The 20,762-nt window shown below is 29.2% G+C and overlaps 2 protein-coding genes across 2 annotated transcripts in view; one reads left to right on the top strand and one right to left on the bottom strand.

Moving 5' to 3' along the window:
* LOC123261877 (alpha-2B adrenergic receptor) overlaps positions 1-20,762 on the bottom strand; it is a 153,321-nt gene that overhangs the window by 25,953 nt on the left and 106,606 nt on the right. The window contains exon 3 of the mRNA XM_044723738.1: positions 16-248. Coding sequence (XP_044579673.1) covers positions 16-248 — 233 coding nt within the window. The remainder of the gene's footprint in view (positions 1-15; positions 249-20,762) is intronic.
* Positions 8,404-10,555, top strand: LOC123261882. The gene is made up of 6 exons (XM_044723743.1): positions 8,404-8,632; positions 8,751-9,060; positions 9,141-9,317; positions 9,395-9,482; positions 9,574-9,903; positions 9,978-10,555. The coding sequence occupies exons 1-5, from the start codon at positions 8,581-8,583 to the stop codon at positions 9,598-9,600; spliced, it is 654 nt and encodes a 217-aa protein (XP_044579678.1). The 5' UTR covers positions 8,404-8,580; the 3' UTR covers positions 9,601-9,903; positions 9,978-10,555.

Below are 20,762 nucleotides of genomic sequence, written 5' to 3'. Positions count from 1 at the left end.
AGGGTAGAAAATTACCTGAGAGTACATGAGACTAAGTGGAAGACTCATAGCGATACTGAGAATCCAAACGAAGACTATTTTCAAGACTACACGTTTGCGTGTTTTATTACGGCCAAATTTCATTGGGTAACGGAGACTCAGGTAACGATCCACGCTTATTGTACACAAGTGCATTATACTCGCTGTGCAAAACAGAACGTCCAGGCATATCCACGCCAGGCACCAAATTGGGGATAATGGAAAGTATCCTGCAACAATACAATTATATTTTTGTTATTATTTTTTTTTTCTTTTTCATAACTAAATAATTAAAAATAATAAATTTTTAATTTATATATAATGATATATTAATAATAATAATAATAATAATAATAATAATAATAATAATAATAATAATAATAATAATAATAATATAATAATTATATATAAATAATAAATAAAAATTTAATAATAAAATAATTTTTAAAAAATTCTTTTTAAGAAATTTGAATTTTTTTTTTTATAAAAATTTGAAAATTTTTTAATATTATTAAACTTTAAATAAAAATTAATTTATATAATAATAATAATGATAGTAAGAAAAATACGCTATACAGTATTGTATGATAACAAAAAAATTTTCCGCAACAATGAACACATAAAAAAGCTATTTATAACAGAATTAATTTAGCAAACGACACAAAATACACATGACAATTAGATAATAGAATTACGGCAATTGTCCTCCGTATCAACAATATAACTTTTCCAGTAACTTAGATTTATGAATAAAAACATTTGCTTTACATTCAGCATTTTGTACCTGGTATTGTTTTTCAGTAATTTCTAGTTGTTTATTTTTACAAAGCCGAGTCTTGCTGGAAGCGATGGATGAGCGAAAGCTGATAGAAATGCGGTTATCAAATTACTCTGTTTTGCTGGCACGAAATGTACGTTTGTGCGATAGATCTGAATTCTATATATGAAGATATATATAACTCCACTATATTCACTATTTTTTATTATATAGGAAAATAAAAATATAAATGAAAAAAAATAAAAAAAAGGTAATCGACACATCTACCTTTATGTTTCCCGGCGGGATCAATGAATTTTGCTTTACACTAGAGTACTATTAAGAAGAATCTGTTTTTCGTTTATTACTATCCAATAATATTAAATTTATTTATTATTATTATTATTATTATTATTATTATTATTATTATTATTATTATTATTATTATTATTATTATTTGAGGATTTATTATTCAAATATCAAATAGTAAAAATGAATTTTAATTAAAATTAAAAAAAAAAAAAGAATAAACCATCAGATTGTGAAATTGTGCGGGTATAGTAACAGGCAAATTTAAACAGAATACTTAAAAAAAAAATTCCTCTATTCTATTAAATCGATTTTAATTAAAATAAAATAGGGCTTAGATCAATGACTTTTAAATATTAAACTGCGGCTTTATTGACTTTAATTTATCAAGAAATTAAAATGCGCGATTTATGAATTACCACTAATCGATTATGTCTTGTGTCTAACCACAAGTCTATGTAGATACATACAAATATATATACATCTATATGTAAATTTCCACCCTATTAACAAGATGTCACATATGAATAGGTTGCGGTCATATGTGTACGCAGACATATACTGACGTATTATCTGTATTCAAATTGCATTACAAATTTATTATTAATAATCCAATAGTAAATTATTTTCAAAGTAAATTTTAATTTAAGTTACAGTTTAATTTAGTTCCCAAAGTTGTAAATTTGATATTTGCTCAAAAGTTTATTCTATTTGTGGTGGCTTTGTTTAAAAAAAAAATACCGCTTTACCAGAAATAATATTCTAAATATAATTTAAATAATAATCAACAAGTAGATTTGAAGCCCGGTCAGCAATTACTCGCTGGAATAATTTAAATTAAAGGACTATTGTTCCCTTGAGCGGTGACAAAAGAGTGAAATGAGCTTTCGATTTTAACGGGTCAAAAATAAAGGAGTTAAGATAAAGATAAAGATATCGGAGATTAATGTACGAGAATGTATTTTGAGCTTAATTAATTTAAAAGCTCCATTAAGAGTATTAATTAATAAAATTTAAAGTGACTATTAAACTGGGCATTTAACAACTCCGAGATAATTTTGTAATTCTGAATTACTTAAAGTTTCAACTATCACTCTCCCAGTGACTTATTCTCATTCTTTTTTTTTTTTTAACTCGCGACTTTTATAGTTCACAGACTCTATTAGTACATTTACACTTTAATCAACTTTATTTTCTCCGGTTTAATAAACTACTGTCACTTTTTTTCACAATTTTTAAAACTCAAAACGATTAACGGTCGTTTTAATTTAGTTTTAATTATTATAACCCAGCATCAAGTGGATGTGATGACAAATATATATAGTACAAAAACCAGAGTAATTAATTTCGCTACGGAGATTAATATTTAATGGAAAATACGCCCTGAGCACTTGATATATTTTTTTAATAAAATGAAAATTTAATTTTTTTAGTTATTACTGAAAATTATTAATAATAATATTTTTAAAAAATAAACTGAATTAATATTAATAAACATTAAATAATGGAAATAAATGATAAATATTAATGACAAAATTCATACAATTGAATAATAACAAATAATTTACGCGATTGAACAACAAAGACATCAATATCCATATTTATATGCATAAATTTGTATAATAAATAACAATGAAGGGGATATGAACTTGAATATATTCCACATTGAAATGTCTTTATTTCTATGAGCAAAAATAATAATAATAGTTTTTTTACATTTATCGTCTGAAATTCCTACTTTAAAGCAATAGAAGCGCGTCGCTTGCGCGGAATTGAGATTTGGTGGCTTTCCCGACAAAATTTAAACGACATGCGGCTTATTATGCACATGAGAGTACAATACGAGCTCAAGGGTTAAGGTTACGCTGTTATGAATTTAATTAATTAATTCCCTTAACAACTACTTTCTTTATTCCAATTAAGTGATTTTTGGGTGCAATTATTTGTACAGTAGAACCTCGTTAAGTTAAACCTCGATAAGTCGAAAACCTCCTAAACTCGAAGAAATGTTTCATTCCCTTCCTTCCAAGCCTCAAAACCTCCATTGCTCGAAATTTTTAACCTCTATAAGTCGAAATAATAAGTGAGTCCTTACTTCTGTACATATTTTCCCTCCATAACTCGAAAAATTAAATTTTACCTCTGTATCTCGAACATAGCAATGTTTTATTTTACAACCTTTACAACTCGATTATTTGAGACTTTTAAGATGACTCGAATAGATAGAGAACAACCGAATTATTTGAAGCAAAAAAAAATTACTGACTTTTTTTAATGCCATATTTTATTATTTTAAGGATGTTTTGAAATAATGTTGATTTATAATAAATAAAAATATGTGTGTCATCTTTGCAAACTTAAATTTTTATTTATTTTACCCCTCTAACTCAAAATTTATAAGAATGAATCTCAACCTCTTTATATCGAATCAAAATCTGCCTAAGTCGAAATCCCCTATAACTCGAATTTTTTTGCCTCTCCCTTGAAGTTCGAATTATAGAGGCTCTACTGTAATAATAATTTTTATAATAAAATAATTTAATACCAAATTAGCAATCTTGCAGTCACTATGTGATAAATAAAATTTTGCTTTATTATATGGGTGATTCTCTGTAAGGATGTTTTTCTCTGTCCCAGGCATTTTTTTATTGGAATAGTATATTACAACCCTAGGCCAGAAAGTTGGATTTCCTGGCGTATGGGATATGATGGCCTCGGCCATCATATCCCATACGTCAGGGCATCCAACATTCTGGTCGTGGGTTGTATACTATTTTTCTTGCTCTCCACCCGAAAGTACGTAACTCCGTGGAAGGGGCTTTGCCGGGCTCGAGGAGGGCGCCGCCCGACTTTTGCAAAGCCGAGGCTTTGCTGGTCGGGGCGGACATAAAAAAAAAGTAAAAATTAATAAATTAAAAAAAATAAAATAAGTTATTTTAAAGTTTACTAACAACTGTTCTAATTAAGAGTGATAAAATGCACAGAACTTGACACAAATATTTAAACTCGTTCTAATAACAGAATTTATTTTTTTGAGTTAATTAAAAATTAATTTTTAATTAGTAATCGGCGACTAAGAAAGATTGAAATTAAATTATTAGAAGCTTGTAGAGTACATGTACCTATTGTTTTATAAACATTGCTTGACTAGCTGTCAAAATATAAAAGAAAGCAAATAAAGTCCACAAAACTTTTATATTTTATTTTGTATAAAATTTTTATATAAATCATTTGTGTAGTGTTATTATTAAATAGTTCATTAATAATAATCTAGTTATAAATTATTTTTTCTGCCCTCCGGCCGGAAAGTGGCAACTTTCTGGCCGCTGCGCTAAACAAAGTTGCCACATTCCGGCTACGTCGAGCAGAAAAATAGTATACACACCTTGGCCAGTAAATAAGAAAGCCTCAGATCACATGTTTGTCAACCTCGGCTTCGCCTCGGCCAACAATTACATGTGATCTGAGACTTTTCTTATTTTACTGGCCTAGGTATGTAATATACTATTTATTTCTTTGACATTTTCTGGTTAGTTTATGCGCTGACATGTTACATACAGACGATGTTGTGACTGTTAGACAGTTGAAACTCGCGCCACGAAAATATGAAAAAAGCGAGGTTCTGTGCTGTCCGGCCAGAAAATATGCGTATCGCGCATGCGCTAAAACAAGCCACAAATGTTGCTCTTTCTGGAGTAAAATGCGTCTAGAAAGAGCGTCCTTTCGGATAGGAGAGCAAGAAAAAATTGTTATTTTGTTAATTAAAAATATTTGTTACGAAAGTAAAAAAACATTTCTATTTGAAGCATTGAAAACTAAAATGAAATAAATTTTGATTTTTTTGCTATAAATTCGTAAACCACCGAAATAACAGTCCCCTGGGCTGTCCCATTTCCAAAATTAAAACTTTAAGATTAAATTTTAAGTTATTCGTTCATAATATATAATTTGGCCCATAATGTTTATGAACTTAATTAGTTAACTAACAATCTTCTTCCATAAAAAGTACCGAAAATTAATTTGTTTCATTAAATTCATTAAATCAAAGTTTGTCCCAGGCATTTTAAGAACAGTCCCCTGCCAGAAGTTCAAAGCCAAAAAAAAAAATCCAGCGTATTATTTTACCTTTTGTAAGGTTTATAAGGATCTAACTAGCCTTAAGTTAATAACCATAGGACTTTTAGCGCTTTATCGCCATTTTATTTAGTGTCAAAGCACCGTTTGTACTGGAAATATGTGTCTGGGCCACTTCAAAACTCAGTCCCCTGGCAACTATTTTTATTTATAATTTATTTATAAAATTGAATTCATAAATCTTAATATTATTTTAATTAATGTAAACATTCATTGAGAACTTAAATAGTTAGATGCATTGGATTAGTTTGCTTGATTTTTCTCAATTTGATAAAAAAAAAAAAAAAAAGTCCCCTGTCATGTTATATGGCAAAAGACACAAATATCGAAAAAACAAAAATTAATTAGGCTGTTTATTTATTATCATTAAGCTGATAGTTTTGTAGCCCTTGTTAATTTTTTTTCTAATAAAATCAAAAATAATTTGGTCGGACAATTTTGTACAGATTTAACCCTTCGTAGGTCGCATAATGAGCGCGGCGCCGCCTTTTCGGCATTTTTTTTTTTTTCTCGAAATTGAGTTCATTGATAATTTTGAAAAAAATTAAGTGCATTCTTTTAACCTTTCTAAAAATTGTGACGTTATCAAAAAGCATAAAAATATTTACGAAGTAACTTAAAAAATCAATTTCCGGAACCGGGCGGCGCTATGCCGCCCGGTGCGAGTGAGCCTCCGGGAGATTTTCTAACTGCGCTGTTGCCAAATGTCGTTACCGCCACTATTTCAATCTGTTTTACCGCATGTGAGGTACAAAAATAAAGTAATGTTTGAGGTTAATTTTACTGTTTACATTATAACTTGTGATTTGTTCAAAATACTGTAATAATTACACTCATATTAAATATTATTTATATAAAAATAGTAATAATAATACAATTGTTAAATAAATTATTTTATAATACATCATACTAAAATTAACAGATGTCTGGCTTTATATATTACTAATTATTTAAATAATGAAAAAACAAAAAAATTTCAGGTGAACGAATTAAAAAAAAAAAAAAAATAACAATGGATGCCAATTTTTCAAATTATTTTTTTTGATTGAATTTAATTCTAATTATGATAGATAGATAGATAGATAAAAAATTTATTTGGCTCTGGAACCTAAGCTCCCTCAAAGCCATCAATATTTAAATTACATTGGTTTACATAGGTTACAAGATTACTTAACTAATTAAAGGTTTGCAATTAGATTTAATTTCAAATGTTATAAAATCCAAATAGATTATTTAATACAAACAAATAACTTAATTTAAAGTCATAATAATTCTACAATAAAAAATATTTAAATAAGATCCAAAATAAAGATTGCAATTGTTAATTGTCATGTTCAAAAAAGTGATTGAAGCAAGCATTTTAAATTCAACCAAATTATCTACAGCCACAGTCTCAGCTGGCACTGCATTCCAGATACGTATGCCATGAATTAAGAATGAATTATCATACATGACACAATTAGCCTGCGGTATACGAAGATAGTCTTGTCGGACATCACCTCTACGCAGTGCTACAGGCAAAAAGTCTAGTTTTGAGCCGAATAGCTGTCGATAATTTAGTCGAATTTCCTTATAAAACAGACAAGCAATGAAATAATCTCTTCTCGCTGCAAGCTTTAGCCAACCTAACTTTTTGAAATATGGAGTAACATGTTCATATTTTGGTACTTTATAGATAAATCTAACACATGAATTCAATTCACGCTGCATCTTTAATAATAATTTGTTTGACATATTCGTATACGCCGCACAACAATAATCAAAGAGAGGAATTATGAAAGTAGATACTAGCTTAATACGTAAACTTTCACTAAATATTTCATTGTTTATTTTTAGTTGTGCTAGAATACTCATAGCGCGATTGCACACATTTGTTACTTGATTCTCCCATGAGAGAGTACTATCTATAGTCACCCCAAGGTATTTTACAATGCTACTATAAGGAATAGCATACCCCTCCACAAAGATTGTGTCGGCTAGTCTTAATGATAATTAATTTAGCGGATATTTGATAATTTTAAGAATTTTTGTAGCAAATAAATTATGACAAAAAATAATTATAAAAAAAATTGACATTCAGACGTTTTAAAAAATTAAAGATGCAATTTGTTAAAAATAATTTTTTTGAAAAAATTTGTTTGTTAAAAAAAATTAAAAAATTTTCAAGTGACAGCTAGATTTAATGTCATATTATAATTTTATAATCTGGTCTTAGATGTTAAATTTAATCACATGTGATAAAAATAAAAAAAAAATTTTGTTATTCAATTAAATTTATGATAAAATATAAAAGTAAAATTATATTTAATCATAAAACATTGAAAAAATACTTTATCTCACAAAGAAATAGTATTAGTTTACATTTGGCAACAGCGCGTACATTTTAACACGGCGGCGGAGCGCTCACCATGCGACCGACTTAGTTCGGAAAAGACACGCTACCTACGAAGGGTTAAGACGTCCTTACAGAGAATCACCCATATAATGACTTTGGTTAAATTGCACTATACTTTTTTAACTATTGACGTTTTTAAAGATATAAGCTCATCCCGATGTTTCAGTCATTATGAGCTTTCATTTGAGTAACCACATGCATTTTGATATATTTTTCATATATACATATATGGGTCATTCCACCAAATAAGAACATTTTTACGGGGCGACCCTCGTGGATTATGTTTAAAATTTATGGAGTTGTTCTCTATCATAAGACAAAAATTCCCTGAGAGTTTTAGCTCTTAATACGCAGCGGTCTTGAAGTTATGATTTTTTGAAATTTTGGAAAAAATTTTTTTTCAACTTTTTCGTCAATTTTTCTGATATGAAAAACATTTTTAAACAAAATCGACAAACATTGTATTTTGTAGGAAAAATTCTCAGCTTTTGAATAAAAATATTTATTTTTTCATAAACTCATCAGAAGACCCTTAAAAATCGAATTAAAGTGGAAAAATTGATTTTTTTCGGTGTGCAGCCCAAAATTCTTCAAATTTGAATTTTTTTTCTGAAAGCTGAGAGTTTTTTACACAAAATATAGCGTTTTGCCGATGTGCATATTTTTTGTTTCGTCACAATTAAATTAAATGTTAGATTCACTATGCAGTAATATAATTCAGAATAGTAATATAATTTTCTCTTTAATACTAAAATTATAGTACTCAACAATTTTGAACCACCTGCTTAAAAGATGAGTCTATACTTCGTCACTTATCATGCAGATGGCGCTCACAACTCCCTCTATTTACTTTCATTTTGTGATTCTTTCTTGAGCGATTTCTTTTCGGATCGTTTGTTCTTAACAAAAATATAATTGCTCAAGTTTTTAAGTAATAATTATTGCGTTACTTTGATATTTCATCGCCATGAGTAAACGTATACGGTCAGTAAATTGTTGTAATCCATTCAATGAGTCACGTAAGTAACTAATACAGTGCACTTGACCTCTTATGTATAACCTCTACGTAGAACCAATTAAATTAATGGCCTTGTGTTTAATATTGACTTTTGACATCTAATTAAACGAAACTTTTAGATAAAAAAGGAGTTAAAGATTTAAGAAAATTTCCCGACGAAGATCGTTGGAAATTTCCTGACTTAGATGACACTTCAATGTTATGTGTGCGTTGTCGATTCCGTGTCAAAGAATATATTCCGCCGGCATCAGAGGAAGAGAAAATTATTTCAAGTCAAATTAGTGTTGAAAGTCTGAGTATATCAGCTGAAATTTGTACTCAAGGAAGCAGTTTATCTCGAACTGTCAGTAATTTTAGCGACAATCTATGTGATTACAATGATCATTCTTTAGAGCGATTTTTGAAAATTCCTCTTATTGAAAAAGACAGGTAAAAATTTTCTATTGATTAAGTTTTTCATTTACTGAGTGAAAACTTACTTAATTATTTTTCTATGCGTTTAATTTAAGGTTATATTCTGAAAAAAATTATGGAGTAAAAAAACTTGATGAGAGCTATGCTGCCCTAGAGAATAAGTTCCAATCACAATTTGGAATAGTACCTGAATCTACCTACAGAAAGATTAATCAAGATCATTGTTCCATGATAGCTAAAGTGAAGAAATTATATAACGCTGAAAGTGACAAGTAAATTTTTTTAACAATCGATCATTTTAAAATATCTTCATTTTTTATATTAATACGATCGATCGTTTGCTTTACAGATCAATAAAAAAGAAGCTGCTTTCAATTTTACCCGACAGTTGGGAAGTCAGTCGTATAGCATCTGAATTTAACTGTTCTCGAAAAATGGTACTGAATCTTAAAAATGATATCAATGAATCTGAGAATTTTGATTTAGACTCTGGTGAAATGACTACTAATACTTTGAATCCTACAAAAGTTCCAGGCAATCAGCCGCTTAAGTTAGATGTAAAAAAACTTGTCATTGATTTTTATGAAAGCGAAGAAAACTCAAAACAATTAGCGGGCATGAAAGATTTTAAATCTGTGAAGGATTGTGATGGAAATCGAACTAGGGTACAAAAAAAGTTGATTCTTTGTAATTTAAAAGAATTGTACCAAAGCTTCAAAGCGCAATATAATTCAGTGGCGATCGGATTTTCTAAATTCGCTAGTTTGAGGCCTACTTATTGTATTCTTGCTGGAAGTAGTGGTACACATGTCGTATGTGTTTGTACTATTCATCAAAATGTAAAATTGATGTTAGAAGGTACTTGTGTATTTGACATTCTCTATAATTGTACTAAAACTAGTTATTAATCTTATTACATTTATTCCATTTAGGATGTAATTTTCCAAAATTTGCGAAAAACACCGATTGGGTTGTAGAATCTCAGCCAATTTACAAAAATTTATTAAATAAATTAGTTTGTAACAATCCAAAAGAATCGTGCTTTTCCAGAATGTGCAATAGTTGTCCAAATAATGAAGAAATCGCTGATTATTTTCGTGTGTCGTTTAATGAATCTGATGTTAATGAAATCCAATATAAAATGTGGACATCAACAGATCGTTGTACTATTGTGAATGTTACTTCAGATTCCGAAGACTTCATCGAGACTTTAGTGACGCAACTTGATAAGCTTTTGAAACATGATTTTATTGCGAAAACACAAAGTCGATTTTTTTCTGATAGCGGGGAATTCGCCGTAGTATTTGACTTTGCGGAAAATTATGCATTCGTTGTGCAGGAAGCAGCTCAAGGCTTTCATTGGAATAATGATCAAGCTACTATATTTCCAATGGTGATTTATTATAACGAAAATGATACTATTAAGCATTTGAGCTTTGTTGGTATTTCAGATTGTCTTAAGCACGACACAGTTTTAATTTATTTATTTCAAGAGCAAAAAAAATCAATTTTTCCACTTTAATTCAATTTTTAAGGGTCTTCTGATGAGTTTATGAAAAAATAAATATTTTCATTCAAAAGCTGAGAATTTTTCCTACAAAATAAAATGTTTGTCGATTTTGTTTAAAAATGTTTTTCATATCAGAAAAATTGACGAAAAAGTTGAAAAAAAATTTTTTCCAAAATTTCAAAAAATCATAACTTCAAGACCGCTGCGTATTAAGAGCTAAAACTCTCAGGAAATTTTTGTCTTATGATAGAGAACACCTCCATAAATTTTAAACATAATCCGCGAGGGTCGCCCCGTAAAAATGTTCTTATTTGGTGGAATGACCCATATATATAATATATGAAAAATTGATGTGGGTACTCAAATGAAAGGTTTCGATGAGTGTAATGTCGGGGTGAGCTTATATCTTTAAAAATGTCAATAGTTCAGAAGGTCATTTCTTAATTATGTATCTAGAGATAAAGCATTTTCGAATGCAGCCTAAATACTTATCATAATAAATTGACTATCGGTAAGAATGATATGAAATCTTTAAAAGACACAAATTCAAAACAAGACATTTGCCATGACATTAAATTTCACTAAAAAAACCGACTTTATCATATGACTATCCTGGATACAAAATTTTTCTTATTTTCTTAATAATACAGATAATTTTTTTGTACATAATTAAATAGTATACTATAGTTACTAATAATTTGTAGTTATTAATTTGAACGTCTGATAAAAAATAAAAAATGAATGAGGAATAAAATCTTAGCAGTAAATGCTTGTACTCGAATTAAAAACATTAAGCCAAACCTCGTGATTATATAATCCATTTTATTATATTATTGTGTATACGTGGAGCGAATTGCGGAAGAATTACCTGGGGGATGATGGGGAAGTTAAGTGCAGAGGCGTTGCTATTATTAAATACTCGGTACGCTAACTCACGTAATACATGCCGACTCATAACCTTCACAACAATTTAGTATTAATTAAAATAATAGTTTTCAGGATTTTTGATAAATTTAGAAGTATTTTTGGAAAAAATAAAAATTTAGCGAACTCAAGAGGAAGTGGAGAAATTATTCTTGGCAATTATCGGGACTAATAGTGAGTAGTTGTCGGTAGACGGAGATAGAGGTGAAAGACAACCAACACGTGAGGATATAGAGTTACGGAATGAGTTAAGTTGTAATCAGGAGCGAGTAACACGTCACAAGTGAGTTGTGAGTGGTGTGGGCGGAAGGGGGTGGTATCTTAGAGGACTGGTACTTACTTCCACTACCCAGCCCGAGCAAGTACACGTGTGCGAACACGACAATGTCAGTGAGATAGTTCGAGGCAATCGAGTAAACGCTCGAGTTCACAAATGCAATTGCATCCTTCTTCGGGATTTGTACGTAAACCTATTACATTTCTTCCGCCATACGTCCCAATAAGCTTTCCATCTTCGCGTCTTAGATGTTTTTATTTTTATGCTCCTAGTACTTCTACAATCCTATTATCCTTCTACACTGATAAAAAAAATTTATTAACTATTTATAAATTTATTTTTTTGGATGCAATTTATTTATTTATTTAATATAATTAAATATTTTTTACTGCGAAAATTTTTTTTTTTTATTATTACAAATATTGCTTTATTAATGATTTTATTTTCATAAAGAAATAATTAGTGTAACTGATCTAATTAAATTTATGAGATTATAAAAATATTTATTAACTCTTAATAAATTTTTTTAATGAACGTTCATTAACTTTTAATGAATTGCAGTTAATTAATTATTTATTAAAAATTAATAAGGCTTATAAAATATTAATAGTATATTACACACCTAGGGAAGTAAAGTAAGAAATGTCTCAGATCACATGTTTGTTGGCCGAGGCGAAGCCGAGTTGAAGCCATAATTTATAGCTAAATTTGTCATTAAAGACAAATTTGGGAACTGGGGAAATAAAGGATAAAGGGGGGAGGAGGGACCTTACTTAGTAGGAATTTTTCGGTAACCGAAAAAATAATTCAGACAGCCCAGACCGGGACTCGAACCCGGATCATTTGGATACGCGCCAAAGGCTCTACCAGTTAAGCTATCCGAGACATTGTCCGTAACTACCATTCCGTCACCTAATAAGACCTACCGAGTAATAAACACCACCGTCCATCTTACGGTAAAGAGCCATAATTTATAGCTAAATTTGTCATTAAAGACAAATTTGGGAACTGGGGAAATAAAGGATAAAGGGGGGAGGAGGGACCTTACTTAGTAGGAATTTTTCGGTAACCGAAAAAATAATTCAGACAGCCCAGACCGGGACTCGAACCCGGATCATTGCATGTGATCTGAGGCTTTCTCATTTACTTCCCGTGGAGTGTATACTATTTTTTTGCTCGACAAAGGCAGAAAGCGGCAACTTCGTTTAGCGTAGCGGGCTGAAAGTTGACGCTTTCTTCCCGTCGAGCAAAAAAAATTTTTTTCAATGCAGAAAAGAAAAAATAAAAATTCTTCATTAAATTTTCTAAAATTATTATTATCAAATATTAATAAATAATATTTCTATAATTTATTTACTTAAATGGAGAGCATTAAAAAAAATAATAATAATTTCCACTATCTCTTTGTATGTGAAATGGTTTTTTTAATTGTAAAAAATTCTTTACAACTTTGATAAGGTATTCTTGGCTTTTTTATGATTTACACATTCTCCTCGTTTCAAAGTGAATGAAATATTAAAGTACAAAAAAAATTTCCATACGACTGAAACAAGAGAATGAAAAATTTTTTCCTATATCAACTAAGCCGGAATTTTTATTTAACAAAGGACCTCTAATTTTTCTTAAACATTTTATTATTAAAAAATTTTAATAACGATCCACCCTTGTAAATTGTTTCTAAAAATAAACTATGTTATTAAATGTAATTAAATATTATGAGAGGAGCAAACTTTTAAATTCAATCATCACCGAAACTTTTTTTTTCTCGGTTAATTATTCAGTGAGTTGATAATCAACGCGATAACTTATTTATACAGTTAATTATTCTGACATAAATTAGCTTATCTCATTTGTTATTCTTTTTATAAAAGTGTTAATAAAATTACTCGGTACTTATCGCAATTATGTAACTGTTAACTATTATGGTAATAATATTGTATTCATTTACATAATAGTCACCGTACCGTTGATATTTTTTTTTAATTATTATTAAATTTTTTTTTAATAATCCACAGATTCGGTAGAATCTGGCGCCAAGTTCCGTTCAAATCCGTTGTAAACGGAGCGCCAGACTACCGACTGTGTTTACTGTAAGCAGAACGGTTTTTTGAGGCTGCGAAATTTTATTTAATTCTACGGTACTTTTTTTATCCAATTTGTTTATCATAACAGTAATTCATAATTTACTTCACCGTATTAATTAATTATATTCACTTATAACAATTTATTTACTTGAAATTATTAAATTTTATCAGCACATACTATAGCTCGCTCACAAATTTCGATCCTGACTTTTTTTTTATGGAGAAAGGTCAGCGCCACAGACTAGATAAAATAAAAATGTGTAGTAATCCTCCTATAGATAAGCAACTACAGTTAAAAAAAGTAATTCACAGCTTACATTTACGGCCGCCAGAGTGCACTGGAATTACATCTACATAAACTGTAGCTTCAAGGGGATAGTTTGCAGTAAAAAATGCAGTCAACACGAGATTTAAGTTGGTACCGATTGTAAATTTTCATTATAATTACAAAAAATACTAAAATCCGAACAAAAACAGTTTCACTGTAAAAAAGTCGCGCCAAGTCCACGTTCATAAGACTATTAGGAAAAAAAAATTTTTTTTTTTCTTTAAAAAAAGATACAAAATAAAAAAATTAAAAAATCCAAGTAACCGATATGATTGTTTTTGATTTTCGGAAATTAAAAAAATTTTATTGTAAATTTAAAAATTAAAAAAAAAATTTTAGAACGTACTTGGTGTGCGTCATTGTCTATTTCAATTTTTTTAAAGTCCTAGTAAATAGATTTTACGAATTTCATTAAAAGTAAAATATTTTGCAACCACGCACACTAAATACGTTCTAAAATTTTTTTTTTAATTTTTAAATTTACAATAAAATTTTTTTTAATTTCCGAAAATCAAAAACAATCATATCGGTTACTTGGATTTTTTAATTTTTTTATTTTGTATCTTTTTTTAAAGAAAAACAAAAATTTTTTTTTCCTAATAGTCTTATGAACGTGTGGACTTGGCGCGACTTTTTTACAGTGAAACTGTTTTTGTTCGGATAATAATAACAACTAAGATAATTTTTTAATCATTTCCTATATTTTTTATTATTATTATAATTTTGTTATTATTATAATTGGTCAAAACAATGATAAGACTTACAGAATAATTAGGGTTGTATATTACAGCTTAATTAAATGTAAAGATACTAATTTTGTTATTAACACGAGATGAGGTTACGTGAATGTTTTCACTGAATTAGATAGCCTGAAAATTAATACCCTATTATGTGGAATAATCAACCTAATGTTTAATTAGCAAATTGGCGATAATTATTTATAGTTAACCAAATAGTAATCACTTTAAATGCTAATCAATTTGATTATCTTGTAACTAAAATTTTTGTAACAAAAAAATTTGGTAATTATTTACGAGTGGGATCAACCCCATTTTGGGCCATAACTAGGTCAAAAATTGACATTTTCAAATTTTTTTTTTGATTCTGCTTGTTTTTACGGTGCATTTATAATAAAAAATATCGTGAAAGAAAAAAATAAAGATTTCGATAGCTTTTTTGCCTTCAAAAGTTGGAAAAAATTTTGGCTCTCATGTTTTTGGATAAAATTTCTACTTTATCTTTTTTGATTTATTTTTTTTTTAAATACAAAAAAAAACGAACAATTAAAAAAAAAAATGAATATCACAATTTTCTAAAAAATTTGTAAATTTTTTTGAAAATTTGTTAAAATTTTGATAATCAACTTTTTTTTTTTCAATTGTTCATTTTTTTTATGTATTTTTCAAAAAAAATATATCAATAAAATCAAATAGAAATTTAGTTAAAAAAAATCAAAATTAAAATAGTTGACCCCACTTGTAAATATTCACCAAAAATTTCAATCTCTTCTATTTATATTGATAGTGATAAAAAAAATATAAGACTGAAAAATACCCGACGAATTAAAAACTCGTAAGTAATAAATCCCCTTGCTTACAGTTAAATTAACTTTCAACGATCCGACTTAGTGAAATCGCGGCGCAGAGCCTACTCACTAAATTTTGACAAATAAAACTCATCTCTCTCTCTTTCTCTCTCTCTAAACTTTAAGTTAAATTGGTAATAGTATATAACATGTTCCCTCTGTTCCTTTGCGTCTAGTCTTATTATTCGAGAGTTACACAATAACAATCACTTCACTTCACTCCAACTCATTAAACCCTCAAAGTGTGTTTATCAAGTTTCAATAAAACTTTACAAACACTAAATTTTTATGCTAATAAATACAACTATTTTTTGTTATAATTTCAGAACAACTTCTCTTCTCATAAATAATTCATGCCTGAAATTAGTTTCCGCAAATTTAAACCGAGTAGCGAAACTTTTAATAAAAGCATCTTTTTTTGTTTTATCATTATTGTCATTAAAGTTTCGTTAAAAAATTAAATATTATGTTAAAGCTTGTGCAAAAAATTTATTTTAAAAAGAATAATTAATTAAACATCGGCTTAATTTCGGGTTGGCTAGTTAATGTTTAACAAACATATAAAAGTCTAAAGACTAATGACTGATGAGTTACCAAATGGAGCAAAAAAAAAATATATTTGTATAAAAGTAATTAGCGGTGGGTTATATTTTATTGATAAAAAAAATCGATAATCGAAAAAGCATGAGCACACTTGGGAGCATTTACAATTCGCAGTAATCGGAGCATGTGCACGGGTCTCGTTAAGAGAGTTGAATACAACGAAAAAAAGATAATAAAACAATGAAGAAACGGAGGAAGGAAAAAAGAATGAAAAGAAAGACGGTATTAATTTGTAGCATTCCGATGAGCACTAGAACACGATTCTAGTGGTGTCTAGTGTCTAGTGTCTAGTGAGCTAGAGAGCAGAGTAGAGACTAGGATTCTTGATGTGTATTTCACGTTCTCTTGTCTATTCTATGCACTTAGACAATTTCCCCAATCCGGTATTGTCAAAAAGCTCCGATTATTCTACTTCTCTATCTCTATGAATGGACTCCACTGTTTTACTTTGCTGAGCTTTTTATTACAATTATAAGCAACGCACTTCTGTACATTAAATAATGGAATGGGTTAGTAATTTTATTTATTGCTAATTTAAGTTTTTTTCAATAAAAAATAATTGAAATGAATTTTAAATGAAAATTATTTTTATTAAATTTAATTTCGAATTCAAAATAATTTATAATATAATAGAAAGGAATTAAAGAAGATCTTTGGAATATAAAATTTTGTTATAATCCCAGACCGGGATTCGAACCCGAGCGCTTCGCCTGAGAACAATAATCTCGGGCCAGTCGCCCGTAAATATGAATCATAATAATACCTGAGTCTTTTAAATATAATAAACAGTTTTGAAAGTTGACACTGTGTTTTTGAAGTAAATGTCAGTGAATATATCCCGGGCAAACAGCGTCTAGTGTATTGTAAATCAGGTAAATTCACTGAGCAGCTTCCAGCTCAGGTGAGAGGGTCTCGCATTTCAAACAAACTTGTTGAAACTAATGTTAAACGTGTACGTATTCAATTAAATGTAAAATCTACGGTGTTATATACCTCCCGCTGGCTCTATTGGTTTCCAAGTGTAAGTATATATATATATATATATATATATATATATATATATATATATATATATATATATATATATATATATATATATATATATATATATATATATATATATATATATATATATAAATACAAAAGTGATGTATTCCCAACTGACTTCTACTGTTTCCTTTAGCCCTTCAGATCGTTAATTAATTTTCAAACTTGTTGTATGCTATATATTTTACTAGCTATTTATTTAATTGTTCTGATCTATATACGTTATTTATTGATTGCCTCAAAATTTAATTATTGTTTTGTAGTTACTTACTTTTTTATTAGTTTATATATTAAATTTCAAATTATTATTATTATTTATATTATTAAGAGAATAAGAAAATTTTTGTCTCTAGGATAGTCATACGATAAAATCGGTTTTTTTAGTGAAATTTAGTGTCATTGCAAAGGTCTTGATTTGAATTTGTGCCTTTTCAAGGTTTCATATCATTTTCACCGATAGTCAATTTATTATCATAAGTATTTAGGCTGCATTCGAAAATGCTCTGTCTCTAGACACATAATTAAGAAATGACTTTGTATCTTGAGAATGATTGACATTTTTAAAGATGTAAGCTCACCCCGACATTACACTTATCAGGACTTTTCATTTGAGTACCCACATCAATATATATAATATAAATATATATTTATATTTTTAACTTTCCGCTAAGAAAATTGAGAATTTTCAAAAATCGGGAAGTTATTGCTTTTACTCCGTTTTGCAAAAATCGTGTTTTCATCAGATCTCGACGTTCTAAGGTCACAGGAAGCTTTCCTGACTATTCCCGCGATGGTGTCCGTGCGGCTGAACGTATGTGTGTGTGTGTGTGTAAACCTCTCATAACTTTTGAACGGCTCGACCGATCGGATTGAAATAGGTAGCGATCTAAAGAGTATCATTGCCATTAAATTTCGTAAAAATTTGAATCGATTCGGTTCGCTAGATTTTGAGAAATCTCAAAAATAAACTTTTTAAAAAATCGTTTTCTTAAAATAACTTCTAAACGACTTCACCGATCAATTCCAAAAACTAATCAGCTTTTAAGCTTAAAAACCACGTCGATTGCCACCAGTCCTATCAAAATCGGTTGATTCGTTCGAGAGTTATCGAAAACGAAAAATTTCGAAAAAAGTGTTTTTTTCACATAACTTCGAGATTTCTTTTTGGATCGTTTTTGACGAAATAGAATAATTATTAGAGTCCAAAAAATCACGTCGATCGCCACCAAAACCGTGATCTGACCAAGTATATCATAGATTCTGAAAAAGTGCGTGGAATACTGCCGACCACGTGAAAATCGATTAATTCATTTAGAAATTATTGCAGTTTGAAAATTCAAAAAATACTGTTTTATTAAACTTCTATCAGACTTTTGAGCTCGAAGAGCTCAAAATAACACACAATTTGTATTTTTGAACTCGAAGAGCTCAGAAACGTCATAAGTGCAATTTCAAGCGTTTAGGTATGGAATTGGCGGGAAGTTGCAAAGATGGCCTTTAGGGTCAACCGTTTTCTAGATTTTATATATATACTAGCTGTTACCCGCCCGCTCCGCTGGGCGATTTATAGAATTGTATTTTTAGATCTAGATTTAAAATTTAATTGGAAGATTGTTTTGACTTGCACAGATTCCAAATTCCATCAAATTGGTCTGTATATTTTATCCACATGATTATTCTAGCTAAAATTCATTGTAACTTTCAATGTGCAATCACTATAAGATTCCCGTGGCTTTTTTCCAAAAATGAATATTAATTGACACGAAGAAAAAAAATTTTAAATGAGAGTCATTCCATCTAAAATTGTCTAATCAGCAAAGTCGACTAATTTTAGATTTTGGTGTAACTTTGAGAAACTCTTCTCTAGGGTCCCAAAGAACAAAATTTACACAAGTTTGATTTTTACAAGCGCTTGTTTTCGCCTATTTAAATAAAGACTTTTAAAAATCGATATTTTTAAGGCTTATTAACTTTTACTGTGAAATTTTTCTGTTTGTAGCTATCTGCATGATCAAGATGGAATTTACAGTGGAAAAGATAGTAGGTTAAGGGTAAATGAAGATAATTGGCTCGGACGAGTCCTTTAAATATAAGCAGCGTGCTGAAAATGAGTGTTTTTTAGTCATTTTTCGTGAATTTCAATCAACTCTAGCGTCTTAACTGTTGATAATTAAAAACTCATGCTCCGCGGGAATTAAGTATATATATCATAGACAAAATTCAGCCACAAGTTGACTTGAGCTGCCCACTCTTCATAGAAGAAAACTTTGCTCGAAGTTTTGAAATTAAAAAAAATTCCAATTTTCAGGTTATGAAACGAGCTTGTTGACTGCGCGATAAAAATCTGATACTCACAGAATCTATTGTTCTTACCTTCAACTTTAAAGGACTACATCACTTGTTTTGTTATTTTCATTTTTAGTGCATGTGCGAGCCGTTTTTTTTACAGCAAAAATCTGGACGTTTTTACAAATGGATTAAAATTACTTACCATCAGAAACAACTATAAATATCTAAAATTTTTCTAGTCTCAATAAAGTTATGGATATTTGGGGTGTAAAATTGTCTTTAGAAGTAATTATTATCGAAAATGACAGTAACTGTGAACAATTTTTCAACTAGAACATTATTTTTTATTCAACCGTTTACGGTTTGGTTTTACAATATTAACAATATCAAAATTATCGGAAGCTGAATACTTCCGCGCTTGTAATTGATTTTGAGAAATTGGTATAAAGCTATGATATGATCTCGTATTTTTTATTGTATTTATATTTATAAATCTTTCAGATAAAAATGTCTCAGCAGCTTCTACATCCTGGCTTGATACAAAAAAAAATTTTATACCAGAAATTTGATTAGAACAAAAGTCGTGCATTGCGATTGGAGTTAAAATATGGTCATCGGTAGATCGTTGCAAGCTTGCTCTTCTTACGGTCCTTTCGATCGTACCACCTGCTCCATCGCATGGACTTTTACCATGAGAAGTGGCAAAGAAATGCCACTCTGCTTTTAATCCAAAATCCGCTTCATGACGACATATATTTATAAAATTTTTTTTATTTTTGTATTGAGCGGCTGCTCCATCACTGAAGTAATAAATTTTTTTAAACTCCGGATAACTGTTTTTAATGTAATCGAGAAAAATTTTCTGAAATGCAAAAAACGATACTGTATTGTGAGTAAGATAATCACTAATCACACATAAAGTTTTTGTCTTAAGTAAACCGTCTTCTTTAAAATAAATTACAAAGGGATGTAGAGTAGCTTGATTATTTGTCCAATGAAACGATTGTACTTCATCTTGTACCATGAATGCATAATTTTCTGAGAAATCAACTAATGCTATACACTCTGAA

Source organism: Cotesia glomerata, linkage group LG3, assembly GCF_020080835.1.
Source record: "Cotesia glomerata isolate CgM1 linkage group LG3, MPM_Cglom_v2.3, whole genome shotgun sequence".
NCBI lineage: Eukaryota > Metazoa > Arthropoda > Insecta > Hymenoptera > Braconidae > Cotesia > Cotesia glomerata.
Note: the sequence above shows the minus strand (reverse complement) of the source record. Positions and strands in the feature narration are given on the sequence as shown.